This window comes from Myxine glutinosa, chromosome 1 (assembly GCF_964187855.1).
Source record: "Myxine glutinosa chromosome 1, kmMyxGlut1.1, whole genome shotgun sequence".
Classification (NCBI taxonomy): Eukaryota; Metazoa; Chordata; class Myxini; order Myxiniformes; family Myxinidae; genus Myxine; species Myxine glutinosa.
The window spans coordinates 75,209,281-75,232,799 of NC_136261.1; the positions used below are offsets into that span (position 1 = coordinate 75,209,281).

At 42.5% G+C, this 23,519-nt stretch overlaps 1 protein-coding gene across 3 annotated transcripts in view; it reads left to right on the forward strand.

Moving 5' to 3' along the window:
- Positions 1-19,944, forward strand: part of RPE65 (retinoid isomerohydrolase RPE65) — a 36,751-nt gene extending 16,807 nt beyond the window's left edge. For 2 of the 3 annotated variants that reach the window (XM_068113354.2, XM_078773430.1), the window contains 9 exons: positions 1,435-1,582; positions 3,927-4,008; positions 4,285-4,417; positions 4,633-4,772; positions 7,617-7,746; positions 8,045-8,159; positions 14,327-14,421; positions 16,143-16,254; positions 19,796-19,944. In XM_068113354.2, coding sequence (XP_067969455.2) covers positions 1,435-1,582; positions 3,927-4,008; positions 4,285-4,417; positions 4,633-4,772; positions 7,617-7,746; positions 8,045-8,159; positions 14,327-14,421; positions 16,143-16,254; positions 19,796-19,944 — 1,104 coding nt within the window. Of the gene's footprint in view, positions 1-1,434; positions 1,583-3,926; positions 4,009-4,284; positions 4,418-4,632; positions 4,773-7,616; positions 7,753-8,044; positions 8,160-14,326; positions 14,422-16,142; positions 16,255-19,795 lie in introns of all 3 variants that reach the window. The other variant, XM_068113345.2, reaches the window with a different exon arrangement.
- Positions 19,945-23,519: the final 3,575 nt, after the last annotated feature.

The following is a 23,519-nucleotide window of genomic DNA, read 5'->3' on the forward strand; positions in this document are numbered from 1 at the left end:
TGACGTCATCAAATCTATATTTATAGGATAGGTTATAGGAGATATATATGTTATAGGATAGGAATATAGGACCCAAATGACCCAGAGGACCCAAATGACCCAGAGGACCCAAATGACCCAGAGGACCCAAATGACCCAGAGGACCCAAATGACCCAGAGGACCCAAATGACCCAGAGGACCCAAATGACCCAGAGGACCCAAATGACCCAGAGGACCCAAATGACCCAGAGGACCCAAATGACCCAAATGACCCAGAGGACCCAAATGACCCAGAGGACCCAAATGACCCAGAGGACCCAAATGACCCAAATGACCCAGAGGACCCAAATGACCCAGAGGACCCAAATGACCCAGAGGACCCAAATGACCCAGAGGACCCAAATGACCCAGAGGACCCAAATGACCCAGAGGACCCAAATGACCCAGAGGACCCAAATGACCCAGAGGACCCAAATGACCCAGAGGACCCAAATGACCCAGAGGACCCAAATGACCCAGAGGACCCAAATGACCCAAATGACCCAGAGGACCCAAATGACCCAGAGGACCCAAATGACCCAGAGGACCCAAATGACCCAAATGACCCAGAGGACCCAAATGACCCAGAGGACCCAAATGACCCAGAGGACCCAAATGACCCAGAGGACCCAAATGACCCAGAGGACCCAAATGACCCAGAGGACCCAAATGACCCAGAGGACCCAAATGACCCAGAGGACCCAAATGACCCAGAGGACCCAAATGACCCAGAGGACCCAAATGACCCAGAGGACCCAAATGACCCAGAGGACCCAAATGACCCAGAGGACCCAAATGACCCAGAGGACCCAAATGACCCAGAGGACCCAAATGACCCAGAGGACCCAAATGACCCAGAGGACCCAAATGACCCAAATGACCCAGAGGACCCAAATGACCCAGAGGACCCAAATGACCCAGAGGACCCAAATGACCCAGAGGACCCAAATGACCCAGAGGACCCAAATGACCCAGAGGACCCAGAGGACCCAAATGACCCAGAGGACCCAAATGACCCAGAGGACCCAAATGACCCAGAGGACCCAAATGACCCAGAGGACCCAAATGACCCAGAGGACCCAGAGGACCCAGAGGACCCAAATTCTATGTATGTTTCTATGATGATGTATGTTTTGGTGAAAGTACATAATGTGAATACTAGTAGCAATTTTACAAAAACCATGGCATAATTTCAAATCTTGACCCGAGATGATAATTATGCTACATCATAATTTCCATGTGCCAACCTGGGCGGAATCCAAGTGGATTCACTTGACTTGTTATAGACAACAGTTACATTGTTACAGCAGAGGTGTTTTATAAATTCGATTGAAAGCAGTTGTGTTGTGAAACATGCTTTGTAAGATTTCTTCCCCCTTGAAACATGTTACCTCTGTGTGTGAATTTGACTGCAGGTAGATTTATGTGACTATTGCGTCATAAACGGCGTAACTGCACATCCACACATTGAAGCTGATGGGACAGTTTACAACATTGGGAACTGCTTTGGGAAAAGGATGAGTTTTGTTTACAACATCATCCGGATCCCTCCACTGCAGGAGGGTGAGAAATACTTATTTATACAAGCGGAATAAAATGGAAAACTATATACATATGTCTCCTTCTTCTACAGTGGCCTGCAAAAGTATTCATCCCCTCCAAACTTTTTACCATTGTGATTCCACCTGACCTTATTAGTCTCGCTCCGAAGGGGATGCAAGACTATTGCAATGCCCCTGTCTGTGTGTGTGTGTGTCTGCGTCTATATTTTAGCTCTAAAAATGTTTTTCTCTGCAACCTCTTGTCCAAAATCCCTTTATCCCTTTGAGTACGGTGAAATCCATCATTAAGAAGTGGAAGACATATAATACCACCCAGACTCTACCCAGATCAGGTCGCCCATCAAACCCAGCAGCCGGGCAAGCAGTAAACTGGTTCGGGATGTCACTGTATATCCAACAAATACTTTGAAAGATCTGCAAGGCCCTGCTTGTGATCTACAAGGTCCAAGATGGGGGTCAGTGCTCATCAATCAACAATATCCTGTTCCCTTCACAAATCTGGCCTCTACGGACAGGTGACAAGAGAGAAGCCATTGAAAAATATGCATCGAAAAATACACAGCTCGCATGGAGTTTGTGAAAAAGCATCGTAATGATACTGCAGGCATGTGGGTAAGGGTTGTGGTCAGGCAAGACAAAGATTGATCTTTTTGGTCTAAATTCAAAGTGTTGTGTCTGGCGCAAGCCTAACACTGCACATCCTCATCCTGCTTCCTCCTTTTTGAAAATGTCCACTCATGGCATCAAATTAACGATTTAAACAGCACCTCTGCCATTTTTGGATTAATTCAACTGAAAGCAAGATCTTTCTAAGTTGACATGTCCTGTCATACAACAACAACAACAACAACAGGCATTTTAAGGCAATTTTCCATGCTAGAGTGGGGGTTAGCCTTGCTAGTGGTTAGCCTTGTTAGCCATGACGATCTTCTCCATTTTGCCCTATTTTCTGCATCTTTCCTTGTTAACCTTCTTGCCTGAATTTTTCTTCTTCCACCACTTTTAGCCAAGTCTTTCTCAGTCTTCCCCGTCCTCTACTTCCTTCTACATTCATTTCCATCACTCTTCTCAACCAGTCACTTTCATCCTTCCTCAATACATGACCAAACCATCTCAACCTGTTTCTCTTCACAGCAACCATCACAGGCTCCATCACAGGCATCATTTGTCTTCCTCTCTCTCAACGATACTCCGCACATCCACCGAACCATTCGCATTTCCACCCTTTCTAGCCTTCGTTGCTGCTCTACGTTCATTACCCATGTCGCGCTCCCATAAATCATAACACTTCTCACACATGCAGCATACACCTTTCCCTTCAGCTTCAACGACACTCCTCTTCTCGTCAGCACGCCACTCAGTTCCCGAAACTTCTTCCATGCACCTCTCACTCTAGCAACCGTTGCCGAGTCTGATCCACCTTCTCCATTCAGCATGTCTCCTCCGAGGTAGCAAAATGTTTTCACACCTTCCAGCTTCACGCCCTCTCCAAGATCCAACTCAACATTTCCTCCATCTGCAGCTCCCTCTGTGCACACCTTACACTTGAATGTAGCTGCCATGAAGCTATCCTGTCATGGTAAAAGGAAATCCAACATGGCTGTGCCCATGAAGGTGGTGTCATGTGACTGTGGTTCTGAAACGCTCCCTCCCCGCCCTCTCCCGTGACACTCCGGGAAACATCCCCAACCCCCAAAGCGGCATGCATTTTCTGGAGACTTTCATCATTGATGTGACCTCATAGCCCCCTCGTGTGGGTGCATTTCAATCCCTTTTCCCATTGCTTTTTCATCCTCAGACAATGTTTTTTTCCATTTTCGATATTTATAGAGAATATAAAAATATGACATGTTTACCTTTGTAATAACTTGCAGCACTTGTAAAACAAAGCTCTTTGTCTTTAAAAAAAAGAAGCTTTTCACATCTGTATTTAAGATTCAGGTAAATGCCATTTGGCATATTATATCCAGGGACAGATTGAAGTCCGACAAGATGGCGCAGAGGTAGTGCATTTGTCTTTTAGCTGTCTTGTCTGGGTTTGATTCCCGATCCAACTATAACAGTCGGATTTGTGCTTCACAAGCAGGGCCTTGCATCACAAAGTGCACCATCCCTCGGATGGACATTAACCCGAGTGTCCCGTCTGCTAGGATGAGTAGGTGGACGTTAAAGATCCCATTGGATGTTTTTCACGAAGAGTAGGCAAGTTTGTTTTAATAAGCTGTCTGCATGGATTTGCATTTATTCCTCCATATTATCGAATCCGAATCAACTTGCCATCCTACCAGGTGTAGTGCGAGTATATTGGAGCATCGAAATCCCAGCACACACAAACTTTCTTACAGATAAAGAAGATCCTTTGAAAAAACTGAAAGTGGTGACAAGTTTTCCTTGCAGGGAGCGCTTCAAACCTTCATATGTGCACAGGTAGGAAAAAATCTCATGGCGAAATTGGGTTCGAATTGGTGGGGATAATTATGTTGGCGGTGGAAAAGGTGTCCATATATCTGGAAAGGAATTCACATTGCAAGTCAAGTCATGGAATTAAGTGAAGAAGTTCATTTAATCCCTCTATTCCAACTTATGGAGCACAAATTTCGAACAATCTGCAAAGTTTTTTTGTTTTTTTTTAACACTTCAAACTGATTTCTTTTATTTACAACTTTTTATTTGCACCTCTTCATATTTCCCAAACCCCACCAGCTTTGGCAAAAGCGAAAATTACTTTGTGTTTGTGGAACAGCCAGTGAAGATCAATCTGTGGAAGTTCCTCAGTGCCTGGGGTCCTCGTGGCTCTAACTACATGGACTGCTTTGAGAGTGACGAGACCGTCGGGGTTGGTGTCCAAAACTTGCTCTACCTGACAAAGCAGTGCGGATTGTCTTGTAGTACAGGGTGATCAAAAAGTCACTGTGCATCTGTATTTCTCTAGTTACTTGTAGGTGCATAGAGACTTTTTGATCACCCTGTGGAATGCCGAACGTTTTTGTTTCGGATTTTTCCGTCAATATAATTATCATACGTTGTTTTGTTATTTTATTCACCCCTTAGACCTGGATTCACGTTGCAGACAAACATTCAGGCGAGGTGTTGCCCACAACATACAGAACTTCAGCCTTTAACATCTTCCATCATATCAACACGTATGAGGAGGACGGACAGATTGTTGCCGATTTGTGCTGCTGGAAAGGGTAAGTGATGAAACTCGGATGCAAATAAATGATGTATTTGGATTGACGTGGATACAATTTTTCAAATAATAAACGCGGTTGTATTCATGTTGTCTTGTATATGCATGAAATTCGGTTAAAAATTCCTGGGGGTTACAATCCTGGTTGGGTCGCCACTCTGTCACAGGAAGCCAGGGCAGGAATTTTGAAAATATAGAGTGCTGGCGATAACTTGACTGCTCTTCTCAAATTACATCCTAGCATAGGCATAGTTTGACGTGTGTGTGTGTGTGTGTGTGTGTGTGTGTGTGTGTGTGTGTGTGTGTGTGTGTGTGTGTGTGTGTGTGTGTGTGTGTGTCCGTCCATCCGTCCGTCCGTCCGTCCGTGCCATACCTTTTTACCATGTGAATTTGTCATCGTATTTTCAACAAAGCTTTGCTATGAGAATATGGAGAAGGCAAATTAATAACTGGTGGTCAAAATATCAAAGGTCACCGTCACATAAAATTGTCAATTTTCATCTGATTGACCTGAAATTTTTAAGAATTTGCATATTGGGTCACATAATTGGTTCACCAATCGAAAGCTAGAAACTAATTATTTTGAAGATCTAAGGATGAAAGGTCAAGGCTGCATAAAATCATGAATTTTCATTTTGTATTTTAAAAAAAACTGTATTCATTATTTTGAGCAGGTGGAAGAAGAAGAGGACGACGTCTGAATATAAAAGGATGTGGACAGGCTTTGCATTTTCAGATGCATTCTGGTTTGACATGTTTACCGGCTACCACCAATATGACTATTCGCATAACAACAAATTATTGAATAAAAAAGAACTCGAGCACTTTATGAATCATGTCTCTACCCGGTGATACACATACATAAGCATTGTCTTAATATAAATAATGTTCTTACCTTAATGACTAAAGTAAGTGGTACAATCGTTTTTCCCTGCGATTAGCGTAAATGTCCACAATGTCCTCTAGAATCTGCTTCACAGTTAAATTGCCTTCTATGTGAAGAAGAGTCAGAGAAGAAAATCTTTCTTCCCCCATGGTTCAGCACAAACAGTTTCTAATCCGTCTCATTGCAGAAAATCTTCGGTCCGAAGTGGCTTCATTTGTGAAAATCCTTCATTTGTGAAAAATCACAATTTTCAAAGTTGTTAATCTCATTTGAAAAAGGATGCAGCCAATCACGTCAATCTATGCAAATACCGCGATATCTGCCGTGGCTGGGGGAAGAAATCCATGCACGAGGGTTCCGTTTCGCTTTGTTACTCACGTTCAAATATGGGATGTTTTTATCTTAATTGTAAACTACTGAAAACTAGAACAATGCGACTGTGTCGCCAATATGCCTCTGCATAGTCCCACAACGGGTAGATGCCATCACTCTGCATATGTACGGGTAGTGGATCACGTTTGTGAAGTTTCGTGTTGATTGGATAAGGTTCGTTTTTCTATCCAAGATGGCTGCCAAACAACGTGACCTATGACATCATTTTCAAACTATATGCAACAGTGCTGTAAAATTTGCATCAATAGGGTTAGCAGTTTCAGATATAATTATTTTATATTTTCCTTCAATCCAAAATGGCAACCAAACCATGTGACCTATGATGTCATAAATTTAATATTTCAATAAAAATGGGTCATAGATCATGTGCATGCAATTTCAGATTACTCTTCTCACTTCTCAAATCAGGATACTCTTCGATTAAAACATTTTTGGCTGGTATATCACTTCACCTATGACATCATCATTATCATGCTTTTGTTCCCCATTGGGAGTACTTGACAATGTACCAAGTTTCAAATTTTTCCATTCAGTGGTTTCTGAGAAATAATTTTTGAATCATTTGCTTTTAATCCAAGATGGCTGCCATACCACGTAACCTATGACGTCACAATTATCAGAACATTCTGCATGGGTGTCACTCCTACCCTGAAAGTTTCGTCTGAATCGGAGACATGGTTTTTGAGAAAAACGAGGTTTAGCCCGTACAGACGGACGGACGTACGGACGTACAGACGGACGGACGGACAGACAACCCGAAAACATAATGCCTCCGGCGACTTTGTCGGCGGAGGCATAAAAATAACGGTGGGGCATTGCCCCCCCCCCCCCCTGCCCTCTCCCCAAAACTCCGCCGGTGCATTGTAGGATCTTTAACGCTCACCAACTAATGCTGGCAGACAGGACGCCTGGTTTAATGTCCATAATGACATGTCAGATCATTTTGTAAAACACTCCAGAACTAGAGACTTCATAAAACATGTTACCCTACGCAGCGTTCAAGTATACACTTCAATTAAAATTGAAGTTTTAAAAATTTGTGGAACATCATTAAAACCGTTTAATTCGTTAAAACATCGTTAAAACCGTTTAATTCGTTAAAACATCGTTAAAACAAATTTCGTTAAAACTCGTTAAATCGTGAAACAAATCCCGGAAGTTTAGAGCTATTGAAGCAGTCTTATACAACAAAATACAAATGCCTGCTCTAATTTAAGTCGAATGTCAGGCCTGGCCAGTCGGTTCATGAAAGACTTGGGCCAAGCTTCCCCTGGCCATCACCACAAGGACGTGGGAATAACTGTGGCCGTTAAAGAGGATTCGTAGATGGTTCATGTCGGAAGTCCTGCAGCCCATGGCCATGCTTAAGTGGTTCACAAGTTATATAAGCACTCAATCCCTCGTCATTCCCACCCCCAATGAAGTGTCTGCATGCCCTTGATGGTATATGGGTTTACCAGGCCAGGAAATATACTTACTGGTCATCAAGATCATTTGTTGATAAATCGATGAAAAAGGTATAGGAAAAATGTAATTAAATAAGGAGCTCAATTGCATCGTGTGTAGGTATGAATTTGTGTACAACTACCTGTACCTGTCAAATCTTCGAGACAAGTGGGAGAACTTGAAGAACTGCGCCTTGGAAGCTCCACAACCTGAAGTGAGAAGATACGTTTTACCATTGCACCTGGACGAGGTAAAGGTGTGACCTGTGCTCCTCCACATGATGGGTATAAAATTCCCTCTTCCCTAGACCATATACTCTTGTTTTCTCACAAACTCCCTTTCTCTGCCCTAATTCCACCTTCCCTACCTTCTCTTTCTTCTATCAGCTTTACGTTTAATAAATTTATCCCTACTGACATCACCTGGAATTTACGTAATAATACAGAAATATATACTATAAACAGGTTATGTATGGATGAAACGGGGAATCATGGAATTAATATTTGTATGTTTCATTGTGATGATCTTGATCATGTTTGGTTAACCAGGCAGAAATTGACAAGAACCTGGTTCGAGTACTGCACACGACAGCCACCGCCACCTTGCGGCACGATGGGACTGTCTGGCTTGAGCCAGAAGTACTCTTTTCTGGTCCTCGACAAGGTAAATTACCTGCAAAGGTGTACGAGGTAATGTTTTCACCCGTCTGGCTGTTTGTTTGTCTGTCTGTCTGTTTGTGAACAGGATATCTCAAAAAGTTGTGGACGGATTCACATGAAATTTTGTGGAGAGGTTTGGTAGTTGCCAAGGACGAATTGTTTAGATTCTGGTGAAGATCTGGATCTGATAGTTTTTGTTTTTATTTTAAGCGGTTCTTTTCTTCAGCATTGAGAAATGTGGCCAAAAACGAGATATTGAAGGATATTTTAAGAATGTGTGGACAGATTCTGCCAAAACTTGGCGAATGAGTTGGTTAGGTAACAGGAACAAGCGGATTTGATTTTGGTTCAGGTTAGAATCTAGTTCCGACCTATCAGTGGGATACAACATGTAAACTGTTCAACCTGGCGGAGGTGTGCGCTCTACGGAGTGCCCTCTTTTTTTTTTTTGTATACAAGATCGGGGCTCGTGTAAGAGCTAACATAAATGACCAAAAAAATAAAACGGACACATAAGACATAATAAAGGGAGCGGTAGACAAGATGGGGAGAGAGGGGGAAGCACACAAGTACAACATTTGAGAGCAGGGACATTGGGAGATCTGTGGGTGGGAGAGGGCTTGGGGGGAGGAAGAGTTGTGGGGGTGGGAAAGGGTTGTGGGGGTGGGAAAGGGGTGTGGGCGTGGGAAAGGGTTGTGGGCGTGGGAAAGGGTTGTGGGCGTGGGAAAGGGTTGTGGGCGTGGGAAAGGGTTGTGGGGGTGGGAAAGGGTTGTGGGAGTGGGAAAGGTAAAAAAAACACATGGACACAGCTAGGACTTCCAGGAAAGAAGTCGGTATTTCAAAAAAGTAGATCTGGGGTGAATTAATGGGAGTAGAAAAGATCAAGGTTTTGGATGGGGGAAGATAAGAGACGGTGGTGAACAGCTGTTTTAAAGATCTGGAGAGAGGAGTGGGATTGAAGAGAGTGAGGGAGTTTGTTCCAGAGGCGGGAGAAAAGAGGAATGAAAAAGTGAAGGTGAGCAGAGAGTCTTGATTTTGGCAGTTTCACCAGAAGAGGGTTGCTGGCAGATCTTGTGCGACCTGTAGGAATATTTGGGGGACACAGAGCACAGACGGGGCTGGGGGGGGGGGGGGGAGGAGGTAGGCCGGAGAGGAGTTAGTAGAAGACAGAGAGACCACCAACCTGCCTGCGGTGAGTGAGTGAAAGGCCCAAGGAGTTAGCTTCATCTCGGGAGATTCCAATGATTCTGAAAGCTTTGGTTTCAATAGCGTGAAGCCGGGCTAGGTGTGAGGCAGGAGCACTGGCCCAGAGGGGAGAACAGTATTCCATTGAGCTGTGGATGAAAGCCTTGCACGTGGTGAGGAGCTCAGGTGTGCCAAGGAAGGACTTCGCACGACGGAGGATGCTCAGTCGGCGACTGGCTTTGGAGGCCAGCTTGGAAATGTGATTTCCCCAGGAAATATCATGGCAGATTGTGAGACCCAAAAGCTTGAGTGACAGAACTTATTGGAGAGGATTGTTGAGAAAGTACAGTCAAATGAAGTAAGTACACCCCGTGTAAAGTTTTGACTTTTTCAACATATTTCAACATACAGCTATTTGATCTTCATTTCAACAATATTGACAGATAAAGGTGATATAATATAACAAATATCATGAAACATTTACATTTTGTAGTCCATTGTATAATTTAAATAAACATAAATGCAAATTTCGCATGTGGAAAAAGTAAGTACACCCCTACATTTATCACTACTTCAAATACCTAAAATTAGAATCAGGTGTACCAGCTCAGGTGCAAATGATTAGAACATCGTTAGAGAGGATCTTGGAGGAACCTGTCTTATTTAAACCTCAGACATTTGGTTTGGTTTGCTCTTTGTTGTTGAAGTGTGCGGCGTCACCATGCCGAGATCAAAAGAGCTCTCTGAGGCCTTCAGAAAGAAGGTTATAGATGCCTACGAGTCTGGGAAGGGATTTAAAAAGATCTCCAAACAATTTGAAATCAATCATTCGACTGTCCGGAAGATTATCTACAAGTGGAGAAGATTCCAAACAACTGCCAACTTGTTCAGGCCAGGCCGCCCCAGCAAGTTCAGCCCGAGAGCAGACCACAAAATGCTGAAAGAAGTCTCTAAGAACCCCCAGAATGTCATCACGGGACCTACAGGTAGCTCTTGCCACTGTTGATGTCAAAGTGCACGAGTCTACCATGAGAAAGAGGCTGTACAAATTTGATCTACATGGGAGGTGTGCCCGGAGGAAACCTTTGCTGTCCAGAAAGAACATGAGGGCAAGACTAAAGTTTGCCAATGAACACCTAGGCAAAGACCAGCAGTGCTGGAACAATGTGCTCTGGACAGATGAGTCAAAGGTAGAGCTATTTGGCCACAGTACCAGAAGACATGTTTGGCGAAAACCAAAGACAGCATTTGACCACAAGAACCTGATATCAATTGTAAAGCATGGTGGTGGAAATATTATGGTTTGGGGCAGCTTTGCTGCATCAGGGCCTGGGCAGCTCACCATCATAGAATCCACTATGAATTCTTCATTGTACCAGAGGGTGCTTGAGGATAATGTGAGGCCATCTGTCGGAAAGTTGAAGCTCCACCGAAGGTGGACCTTGCAACATGACAATCACCCTAAACATACCAGTAAATCCACCAAGGAATGGCTGAAAAGAAAGAAATGGAGGGTTCTGGAATGGCCAAGTCAAAGCCCAGATCTAAATCCCATCGAGATGTTGTGGGGGGTTGGGGGGGTTTGAAACGAGCTGTGCATGCAAGAAACCCCTCAAACATCGCACAGCTGAAAGAATTATGCATGGAGGAGTGGGCAAAAATTTCTCCCAGTCGATGTCAGAGACAGGTAGACAGTTATAAGAAACGCCTACTTGCGGTTGTTCCTGCCAAAGGGGGCAATACCATCTATTAGAGCCAAGGGTGTACTTACTTTTTCCACATGTGAAATTTGCATTTATGTTTATTTTTATTTTTTTTAAATTGTTTTTTGTATACTGAATCGAGGCTCGTGAAAGAGCTAACATTTATTTCACAAACAAATCAACCAGACAAACAAAATATATAAAAAGAGGGAGCGGAAGACAAGATGGGGGAGAGAAGGGGAAGCACACAAACACAACATTTGAGAACAGGGAGAAGTGTGGGAGGGAGAGGGCTTGGGGGGAGGAGGCGTGGGAAGGGGGGGGGGGGGGGGGAGAGGTATAAAACACAAGGTGACGAAGGACTTCCAGGACAGAAGTTGGTATTTCAAAAAAAAAAAAAAAAAAGTGTAGGATTTTGGGTGAAATTAGCAGGGGTAGAAAAGATCAAGGTTTTGGACAGAGCCCAAAAATTATACAATGGACTACAAAATGTAAATGTTTCATGACATTTGTTATACTAGGGCATTGCCCGTACTATATCTATATCTAAAATTATATCCCCCCCCTCTATTTACATGAAATGGTTTGGTCCAAAGCGAACGGCTTGCGAGTACGGTGACAATCCCCCCCCTCTATTTACATGCAATGGTTTGGTCCAAAGCGAACGGCTTCCGGAGTTTGGTAAAGAAATCGCCATCGCGTGCACAAACGCGCAGGAAAGCGAATGAATCGCAAATTCGGTTTTATTAGTTTTAAAACATAGTTTAACGCCAACATAGTTTGCAAACGTGAAATAAATGAATACGCTCTCAAATGTGCCATCCGAGGCAGAGTGTGTCCTCCACGTTCGGCACACGCGATCGTTCGCTGCTCTCTGATTGGTTGAATCGTTTTTTGGACATAGCTCGGTAAGTAATTGTCCGATTAATATGAAACCTTGAAAAGGCACATCCTCGGGTCCCCAGCAATATACCTGGCAAGTTAAAAGTATATCGGACCCGTGGTTGTCGAGAAACAGCGGTCACAGACAAACAGACGTACAGACGTACAGAGATTACTGGAATTATAGATAGATTATATCACCTTTATCTATCGATATTGTTGAAATGAAGATCAAATAGCTGTATGTTGAAATATGTTGGAAAAAGTCAAAACTTTACATGGGGTGGGTGTACTTACTTTTTCACGTGAATGTAGATGGGAGGATTGTCCAGACGTTCTTTTCGGAGAGACATCGTGAGAGTGTGAGATTTGTCAGGATTGAAAGACATGTTCCACTTGTTTGACCAGTTTGTAATTTTGTCCAGGTCTGCAGAGAGTGAGGAGGCGGCAGACTGTCAATCTGAGGGATGAGGTATGGAGCGGCAGAGAGTGGAGTCATCAGCATAGAGATCGAGAAGATTTTCCAGAGAGTCGGAGAAATCATTGATAAAGACCAGAAAAAGCACAGGGCCCAGAACACTGCCTTGGGGAACTCCAGCCTGAGCAGGAAGGGGAGATTAGAGAAATCCATTCAGGGACACATGTTGACTACGACCAGAGAGGAAGTCCGGAAGCCATGCGTGGAGATTTCCATGGATACCATAGGAGGAGAGTTTCTTGAGCAGAGCGGGGTGCCAGACCGTATTGAAGGCACGTGTTATGTCAAGCGAGACGGCTCTAATTTCCTGTTTGACATTGAGGACCTCCATCCATTGTTGAGACAGCAGAAGCAGCATGTCCAGAGTAGAGTGACCTGGTCTGAAACCAAATTGATGATCAGAGATCAAGCCATTGGAGAAGACGAAAGATTTGATATCCGAAGCAATGATGGATTCCATGACTTTGCTGATAAATTGGAAGCAGGCTGATTGGTCTGTAGTTGCAAGGATCTTTTTTTGTGTAAAGCGTTGATGTTTGCTGATTTCCAAGCAGATGGCAGATGACCTTGAGCAAAAGAGAGGGTGAAGAGAACAGAGAGAGGGAGTGAAAGAGCGGCAGAGCAGGATTTTAGGACTCGTAGGCTGATGCCGTCTGGTCCAGTTGCAGAATCAGAGTCGAGGATTGACAGAAACTTCTCCACCTTGTCAGGAGAGAAGGACACAGAGTCCAGGAGCAGCTGTGTACGACTGCGTACAGTGGTACAGAGAGGGACGGGTTTGGGACACAATATTTTGAGGCAAACACAGAGTTGAGGCATTCGGGGTTTTCACGTGCGGTGTCAGCTGTGTAGCTGTTTGAGGTAAGGGAGGGGATGGACAGGAAACAAACACCAGTAACAGATTTGACCAGACGCCACCAGGATTTGGAGGAGGGAGACAGGTTTGAGAGTAGAGAGATATTGCTTCCTGGCTCTCCTGAGGGTAGACACACACTTGTTCACACAAAGATGGGGAGAGGGGGGGAATCTCAACTTTGTGAAAGGAAATGAGATTGCCTTCCGTTGGATTTGTGGAAGTTGCATTGCAGTTCAACCATGCAGGCGTGCAATTGTTTAGAGGCAACAAAACACTTTCTTATTCACTGCTGTCAGAGGTGCCATACTTCTTTTTGGTGTATTTTCATATATTTTGTTTCAAAACTGGTGAATTATAAGGGAACAAAATGCATGCAGACCTGAAAAAAAATATGAATTTAGGTGTGATCACATGTGTAGAGAATGGCATCTCTGTTTTACCTGCTTCGCTTGTCTTCATGGTGTGAATGCTAGTGTCGATCATCGTGAATGCTCGTGTCGATCTGCAATGGATGAAATCAACAGGACGTTGATTGAAGTATGTTAAACCTCATGGGAAGCAAGGAGAAGATGACATTATGGGTGTTAACTTTTTTCTACGATGAAGGGCGAACACCCGAAACATCAGCTGCTCCTTGTTGCCCACTGTGGTTAGTATACTTGTATTCTCTGGAATCTCAAGCTCTCAAAATTGTTGGAATCTCCCATAATGACGCCCGAAGAACAGGATCCCACATCACAGACATATTAAAGGTGGCCTGTTACTTCCCACTTTTCCTCATGTCTAACTCCCTCTGCTATTCCTGAGATTGGTCAATCTCAGTCTCCCCTTCAGGACTTCAAGAAGGAATTATGTGCATGAAATTTCCTCCGAATCCGTCTATAACTCTTTGAGACATCCTGTTCACAAACAAACGACAGACGGACAGGGGTGAAAACAACTGACATAACTAAATGGACAGGTATATGGGTGTGTCGCCTCTGGAACACACCCACCTACCTGTTGCCTACATTTGTAATACTTATGTGCACCTGCTGACCATACATCAATCTCTTTATATGTTTCAGCTTTTGACTTCCCACAGATAAATTACAAAAGGTGCAATGGAAAGAATTACACTTATGCCTACGGCCTTGGTCTGAACCATTTCGTTCCTGATAAGGTACCATGTTCATGTTCGCCAGTGACTGGGTCTACCTTTATAACTAACCTCCTGTAAACAGGTATTTGGTGTGTCAGAACAAGATTTCTGTGAATAATGGAATATTTGTATGTGTGTGCTCTTTATATAAAGTTTGTTTCTTCATTCTTCTTTGCTTTTAACTTAAGCTCTGCCTTTGTATCGATGGAAGTTTTTACCTTGACGATGTAAATTTTGGTCGCCAAATAAGGTCACCTTCTTGTGCTAGAACAACAAATGTAGATAGGGCCCTACCCCACCATAAATACCCGATGATCCATACTTTCTTTATGCAAATGCCCCACGACATTCCCATGGGGATTTAATAGGCTTGTGGCCCCAAACTTAAGGCGTGGTGGCAGGTTGGCTCTGGGCCTATGGAGAGTCAATCCTCTTATGGAAAAGCTGCACAAAGTAACATTGGTGTGAAGTCATGTTTATGGCTGCGAGGGTTTATAGGGTGGTCGTAATTAAGGAAACCCTACTGAAAGAATGCAAGATGGTGCAGTGTCCTGGAAAGAGCCTTGGTGAGTCCACAGTCGACCCCGCTCCCACGGCTAATGCGGTCTATAATTTCGTGCAATTCCCACTGGGCCAAAACCCCTGCACCAAATTCCCATGGGAATGTCCTGGAGTGAGACATTTGCCAATCTTCTCCCAAATTCAAATTAAGCCACACACCTTCACCTCTGTGGACGTAACCAACAGGTGTTTCTTAAGTGTTGTTACCAGCATTGGGACATTTGCCATTATACGAGGTTTCCTATCTCAAATCCAACCTCATGATTGCTGCCTAAAATCAATGTACTCGTATAGAATATGGGAACTTTTACAATCGTCCATTGTACACTTCCCCTTTTAGGTGGCAGTTTGCACATATTATGTAGACACAGGTTTGTACATAGACTCTTCCCTGCAAAGTGAGACGTTCAAAAAGTTATACAAACGACATACAATAATCCAAGAAACAGGAATTAGTCTTTTTCCTCATTTATCAACATACAAGTAGATATAATTAGGAAAAATAAATAATTCCTTTCTAATTATGCATACATACATACATACATATCTACCATATAAAACAGAATGTCAGTTTGTGTGTTTGTACAGATGTCTGTTCCCCTTCATAAGGATAGGTTTTAAAGGCCGATCTTTTAACACAAATGTTTGTTCACTTCGGCCTATTTCTGAGGATAAAAGAGTAAATATGTCTCTTCTATTGGAATTGTAGACGGTGGCTTGCAAACCGAGCCTCAAGGGCGGTGTACAGAAGCGTTAAAAAAATTAAAAGAGTAAATGCAAGGTGCAGGGATGTGAAATTTGTTGCACGTGATGTGCAAAGTGCACAGAGTTAAACGAGTGTTCATTTACAGCCGAAGGATGTCTAATAAATAAAGAAGATATAAGCACACCTGACACTAGGCCGAGGCTTCAGACTTTGGCACACTCACGAGGCTGCACACTGACGAATAAGCTGATCCAACCTGTTACTTTTGACGGGCTTTTACGAGTTTAAAAGAAATACCTGGAGGTGCATTGTTATCTCGGTCGTAATACCTTTTGAACGCAACTCATAAAGTACCGTACCTTTGTGTGTTAAATGAACACCGTATTTAGATGTTTCCCCTGAATAATTATATCATAACGTACACATTTATTTTTATATTTTTCACTGATCCCTTGTTTTGAACATGTGATTGCAGATTTACAAGTTGAACGTGAAGACCAAGCAGATGTTGCTGTGGCACACCCCTGGCACATACCCATCGGAGCCAATCTTCATCGCACGGCCTGGTAGTGAAGAGGAGGATGACGGTAAATAGCCCCAAATCTATTGTAATGGGGTGTTGAGTTACCATGTAAACGCCAAATTTTCACAATAATCCCACAAGCATCATAAATGTCATGTCCTGATCCGTTCTGTGTTCTCGCTAGCTCTTCCACGAGCCTTGACTGTGTAGAAGAAGAAGAAGAAGAACCACCCTTAGAGGCCATTTTTCCCCGCAGAGCAGGGTTTGGCCTTTTTCGTGCACCAAGCCTTGACTATGTATACAAAAGAAAAGGGAAGCAGGGTGTACAGAGTCGTAAGGGCATAGGAAACTTAGGCAGGGAATGTAAGTGTGTAAAAGGAAGTGGATCGAAGACCACACTTGTATAATAAGAGTGAGTTTCCATGAGTTTGAATACGACACGTGAATGTGCATCCAAACACAGCACATAAAAACGATCGTTACAACTAGAGAGTTCATAGAACACCTTACCCCACATAGTGTTCAACCATATAATTCAAATGAAATAAAATAAAGATTGTAAAGGTCGTATAAAAAATTTATTCTGGAAGTTTACCACCATTGATGCAGTCTTTTACACCACCCTATCTCACACATTACATTATTTATTCGTAACCTGTTGTTTGTGTCTTTTATGATGTCCTTAAAAACAGGAAGTTTCATGTTTGGAATGATTTTCAATTTCGCTTGACTGCCAGACAGGCAGATAGACGTACTAAAAAAAAAATCACACCTGTGTCTGAAGGAAGTGCTTCAGTTTGGCATTTTTAATATGAAATGGGCAAAGCCTATAAATGAACGAAATTAGAATTAGAATTACCTTTTAGAAACCTTCAGAATTAAAAAAAACTTCAGGTTTTGAAAGATTCTTCTTCATTTTTGAAGGATGGGCATAGGCAAATATTGAAGCGGCTTCAACGCTTATAAAGATTATCTCACTCTCTGCGCATGCGTGATCAGGATGGATTTAGAGCCAAAGTACTGCTAAACTACAAGTTCGTTTTCCTATTTATGTTCAAAATATAACATTCAATTTAAATTGAGTTGGTATTCGATCATAAACTGACGTTGGTAGACAGACAGAAGGACTGGCAGACAGAGAGAAGTGAACCAATTACTTAACCCCACTTTTCGCTTTGCGTGTGCGGGGTAATAAGAAAAGCGAATGGGATATGTTTCCATGCACACGAGGACAACATACATTGGTACTAACACCATAACAGGTCATGTGATCTACATTGGGCCAAACAGAAAGAAAATGTGTGAAATGAGTGAGTTGGTGTAGCACTATGAGGGCAATCTGATGTTCTTATGTACTCGTTTGTAAAGGTATGGGCTGTGGTTTAAAGGTTCTGCTACTTGTGCAGAGTAAATGTAAATAAAATAAAATAGATGTAAATATGTAAATAAATAAAATAGATCATCCTGCAATCTTCCATCTGCACAAAGCTTTCGTCCACAGCTTGATGGAGTACTGCACTCCCCTCTGGGCTGCCAGACTTGCTTTACACCTTGCTCAGCTTGATGCTGTGGCAACCAAGGCCAAGAAACCAAGATGACCAAGATGAAAAGGAAATCAAGATGAGTGGAATCTCCCACGATGAAGCCGAGTCTATGGGCATAACACTTTCCCATTGCAGACAGGTCGGTGGTCTCTGTCTTCTTCCACTTCCTTTCTGATCTTGCACCCTGTGGTCTTTCCGTGGGTGTCCCCCCCCCAGGTTTCTGCAAGGCTCACGCGGTCCGCCATCAACCACCTTCTGGTGAAACTACCTAAATCCAGGATCACCGCTCACCGCCACTCATTCGTTCCTCTTTTGTGCCACCTGTTGAACCAACTTCCACATTCTCTTCAATCTCATTATTCCCTTCGGGCCTTCAAGAGAGTTGTTCACCACCATTTCAGATCATCCCCCATCCAAAACCTTAATCTTTTCTACACCCATCAATCCACTCCCTAGTCCACCTTCCAAATTTGCAGTTTTTCTTTCCTGAGAGCTTGCGGCTGCATCCATCTTGTCCACCCCATGCATCCTCTTCTACCACTCATTCCTGTTCACACCCATTGTATTTCTTTTTCCCAGCCCAAATAATGGGTGTGGAAAGGAATGAGTGGTCGAAGAGGATTCTTGGGGTGGACAGGATGGATGCAGTCCAAGTCTCTCTCTAGTTTGTCCTTCAATCCTGCTGATGGTGGTTCCCCTCTCTCTCTCTCTCTCTCTACTGTTCATTTTGTTCTGTTGCATCCTGATCCAGTCAGTGTACTAGCTCTTCCACGAGCCTTGACTCTATCTACATATTTTAAAAATAACAACTTCGAACTGCATCGAGACATATTACAAACGGCACTGGGCCTTTTATACGTCACTCCACTGGGGCTTCTTCTTTTGTATGCAGCACAAGGCTGTGGGATGGTGTCATTGGCTGACGGTGTTGCTGTGCCACTGATGTAATGCTCTCTTTAAGTTAGGACAGGAATTTGTAATTTGTTCAGGGTGACATGTGCTAGTGTCGATGGCTGGTGTTGTGATCGATCTGCGTTGTCTTGAGTTGAGGAATGTTTCCACCTGGCAGACAATGCTTGTGAAATCACTCTCCCCATCCATGGAACAAGTGATAAGTGAACAAGAGTGATTTCAAAAGCAAAATGGATTTGTAGATGAGTGAAGAGTTTGGGAAATATTGGAAAGAAGAGAAAGAGAAAAAAAGTTGGCATTGTAAAAAGCATCAGAAGTAGTAGGAAGAACAGTAAGTGAATGTGGAAGTAAATGGAAGAGGAAAAGGAAATGGAATTATAACAAAAAAAAACAAGGAAAAGAGCAATCGGAGAATGCAAACCCTCGCCAGGATGTATTTTCAGTGGTTTTTAAGGCTTTTGTGTTAAAACAAATATGGCGGCCGAACCACGTGACCGATGACGTCATTTTTTTTCTTTTCTAAACTAATTCTTTCCTAGATTATGCTCAAGAAATTCCATCTTGATCGGATGAAGTTTTGTACTTGTCGAATTATGACGTCATAATGGAGGCACCTATGACATCATCATTAACATATTTTATTCCCCATGGAGAGTTCTTTACAATGAGCCATGTCTAAATTTTTTCTTTTCAGCGCTTTCGGAGACATAGAGGTGCCACAAAGAATAAATTGTAAAGGAAAATGAAGCTGTAAAAAGGAAGTAGTAAAAAAAGGCATGAATTTATATGGAGGTGTAGTGGGACTGGGGTTGGCGTGGCAATTGGGAGATTTGGACATTGGATAATGGTGGCTGATCCAGATTGGCGCTTGCACAAACAAATTATATCCAATTGTTAGTGTTTAACAAGATTGATATCAGTTGATGTTGTTGAATGAGATATTGTAAAAAGGAACAATTGTGTCTTGATTGGTGCATAATTGCTTATAAATATCATTATGTAACATTGAATATACAGTATTTTAAGCATGTCAAACATTATATTATAAAGGATGTTGTACTTTGGAGATGCAATGAAAGATTTCACATTGAATTTGTATATTAATGGCTGAGTTAACAGGTGACATGCACTGATGCCAACCCTGCACAGGTGTGCTTGTGACGTCAGTGGTGAGTCCAGGCTCTGCGCAAAGTCCAGCGTTCTTGCTACTTCTTGATGCCCGTGATCTCACCGAACTTGCCCGAGCTGAGATCGATAGGAACATTCCTGTCACTTTCCATGGGATGTTCAAGACATAGGTCGACCTAGCAGTATCTTAAAACGCAATTAAACCCAGAGCTTTGAAGAAAATCCATGAGTCGAAAAATACATCACCTTTCATTTTTCCTTAAATTTTGTTTTCAATATCATTGTATTTTAAGAGGTACAGTATCGAATAAAAATCGCGAATTCATATACTGTACACTTCGCTGCCATTGGGCTAACTGTCATGGTGTAACTGGTGCTTGATTATCAGGATTGTTGAAGGAACAGTGATATGCTAGTACTCTCAGATATTAATTTAATCGGCAAGAATCCAATGAGCAAATGCATGAGAATTTGGTTCATACATCATGAGTTCCAGGCATGGTGCAATTTCCAAATATTTGGATGAATAGAAAGTTGGCATTATTGGATTTGCTTTGATTTTAATAATACAAAGCATGTACATTGTATGTACAGTGCCTTCAGAAAGTATTCACACCCCTTTGCTTTTTAAAACATTTTGTTGTGTTACAGCCTGAATTTAAAATGGATTAAATTGAGGTTTTTTTGTCACTGATCTACATATAAGAAGAAAAAGACATAAAATGTCAAAGCCCCCACCGTAGTTTTAGTAATTTTGCTATGCGGAGTTAAAGGCTGTCAGTCGGTCATCATGACATGGTCGGATGACGAAACCAAATCTTCTGCATATGTATATAGTCATGTATTGTTTTTGTGCCAAGTTTAAAGCAAATCGGTCCATGCATGCCTGATAAATTGTTGGAGACACGTTTAAGTAACAAAATGGCCACCTGTCGACAATTTTGGATCTGATCTCGAAAAAAATTGACGTGCATATGCAAGCCATCATTCATTATCTGTGTGCCAACTTTGAACAACATCGGAAAAATGCATATCCGAGAGATGTTTGAGGACGCGTTCAACATCAGCTTTTTTTTTTTACAACTAAAATGGCCGCCAGGCAGTCATCTTTGATCGCATCGTGAAACAAAATGATGTGCATATGTATACTGTCATGTGCTATCTTTTTGCCAAGTATGAACAAAATCGTTCCATACATCTCCGAGATATGGTTGCTGATGTACAGACGGACCGACGAGACCAAGTTTATGAGAGCAAGAGACTACAGACAGACGGACATTGGACTTAGTCCGAAATAGGGAATAATAATTGAACCATAAGGCAAAGTGGATTTTTTTTTTTTTTTTTTTTTTAGAAATCTTTACAAATCAATTATGAAGGAAATACAGATGTCTAATTAATCTCATTTACATAAGTATTCAACCCCTTGAGCCAATACGTATGTTGTAGAAGCGGCTTTGGCAGTGATTACAGCTTCGAGTCTTCTTGGGTATGTCTGTATCATCTTTGCACATCTGGATTTGGGAGTTTCTCCCATTCCTCCTTGCATGTCAAGCTCTGTCAAGTTGGATGGGGAGCGTCGGTGAACAGTAATATTCAAGTCTTTCCACAGATTCTCAATGGGATTCAAGTCTGAGCTTTGGCTGGGTCACTCAAGGGCTTTCACGTTCTTGTTCTGAAGCCATTCCAGTGTTGATTTGGCTGTATACTTGACTTGGGGTCATTGTCCTGTCAGAGCATAAATCTTTGCTGCAGTCTAAGGTCTTTTGTACTCTGAAGCAGGTTCTCATCAAGGATTTGCCTGTATTTGGCTCCATTAATTGTTCCCTCTATCCTTACAAGTCTCCCAGTCCCTGCCACTGAAAAGCGTCCCCATCGCATGATGCTGCCACAACTATGCTTCACGGTAGGGACGTTGTCATATGGGTAATGAGCTGTGCTCAGTTTCTGCCAGACGTAGTGCTTTTCATTCAGGCCAGAGGTCAATTTACGTCTCATCAGATCACAGAATCTTTACCTCATGCTCTCAGTCTTTCACCTACCTTTTTGCAAACTCAAGGGTGCTGTCGTGTGCCTTTTTGTCGGGAGTGGCTTCCGTCTGGCCACTCTCCCATCAAGCTTAGAGTTGTGAAGTGCTATGGAGACTGTGGTCCTTCCTGCAGGTTCTCTCATCTCAGCCAAGGAACTCTAGTTTTGTCAGAGTGGTCATTGGGTTATTGGTCACCTCTCTGACCAATGTCCTTCTTGTCTGGTTGCTCAGTTTGGTCAGACAGCGAACTCTAGGAAGAGTCTAGGTAGTTCCATATTCTTTCTATTTCCTAATGATGGAGCTCACTGTGCTCTTGGGAACTTTCAACACTAGAAATTGTTTTATATCCTTCCCCAGATCTCTGCCTTCTCACAATTCTATCTCGTAAGTCTATGGACAGTTCCTTGGACTTCATGGTGGAGTTTCTGCTCTGACATGCACTGTCAACTGTGGAACCTTATATAGAAAGGTATGTTTCTTTCTAAATGATGTCCAATCAATTGAATTGGCCACATGTAGACTCCAATCAAGTTGTAGAGACATTTCAAGGATAATCGAAGGAAATCGGATGCACCTGAGCTCAATTTGCAGTGTTATAGCAAAGGGTTGAATGCTTATTGACTCAAAACATTTCAGCTTTTCATTTTTAATTATTTTGTTTAAAAGATTTTTTTTTTAATTCCAATTTCATATTATGGGGTTACGGGATTATGTGTAGATCAGGGACAAAATTTTCAACTTAATCCATTTTAAATTCAGACTGTAACACAACAAAATGTCAAAAAAGTCAATGGGTGTGACTACCTTTTGAAGGAAATAGGTGTGTTTATTAAAACATATGAGAAACAGTTTTGAAAATTCATCACTAAGTACTGTGTTTTTGATTTTGAGCAGAGTTCCAAGATTTGAGTCTGTCCTCAAGTGAAGTCATGTGTTTCTTTGGTCAATGTGAACAGACAAGAAATCAAAGGTTTTGAGATCGATCTCCCCTATGCCCTGCATGTGCATATTTTCCAACATTGAAAAGCCGAATGTGCTTGATAAGGATGTGTTGTTGTGACAGTTTGGACAGCATTGCATTCCTGCCTTAGATGGAATACTAAGTAGAGGGCCCTTACATTTACCGGCATGTCAACACAGCTTACCATTCGGCTGTCTCTTTTAAGTATTGCTTTTAGCATAACAGCAGAGTCAGAGAGGATGGTGCAGAGGTAGTGCACTTACCTTTGAGCTGTGTAGTCTGTATTTGATTCTGGATCTCACAATAAACAGTTGAATTCGTCTTTCGCAGCATTGTATTGCATTACGGAGTGTTCATGCCTCGGATGCCCTAGAGATAATGCATAATTGCATTATAAACTGTGCCATGCCTCAGATGGACGTTAAACTGGGTGCCCTGTCTGCTTGCATTAGTTGGTGGAGATTATAGATCAACTTGGTGTCTTTAACAAAAGTCTGGTAGTTATCACCAGGACTTTGAATAAACTACAAATTCCTGCTGCAAATCACTGTCAGTCGAAGGTCAGGTTTGGCTATTGTGTTTGTGAAAGGCTTGGGCCAAAAGTTCTCCCAAACTGACCTCATAATAGGGAGTAGTAGTAGTAGTAGTAGTAGTAGTAGTAGTGGTGGTGGTGGTGGTGGTAGTAGTACCACCACAACATTTAAATTCTTCAGCGGCCAGAAAGAGCTCCACTATAAAATTAAGTCTCATCACAC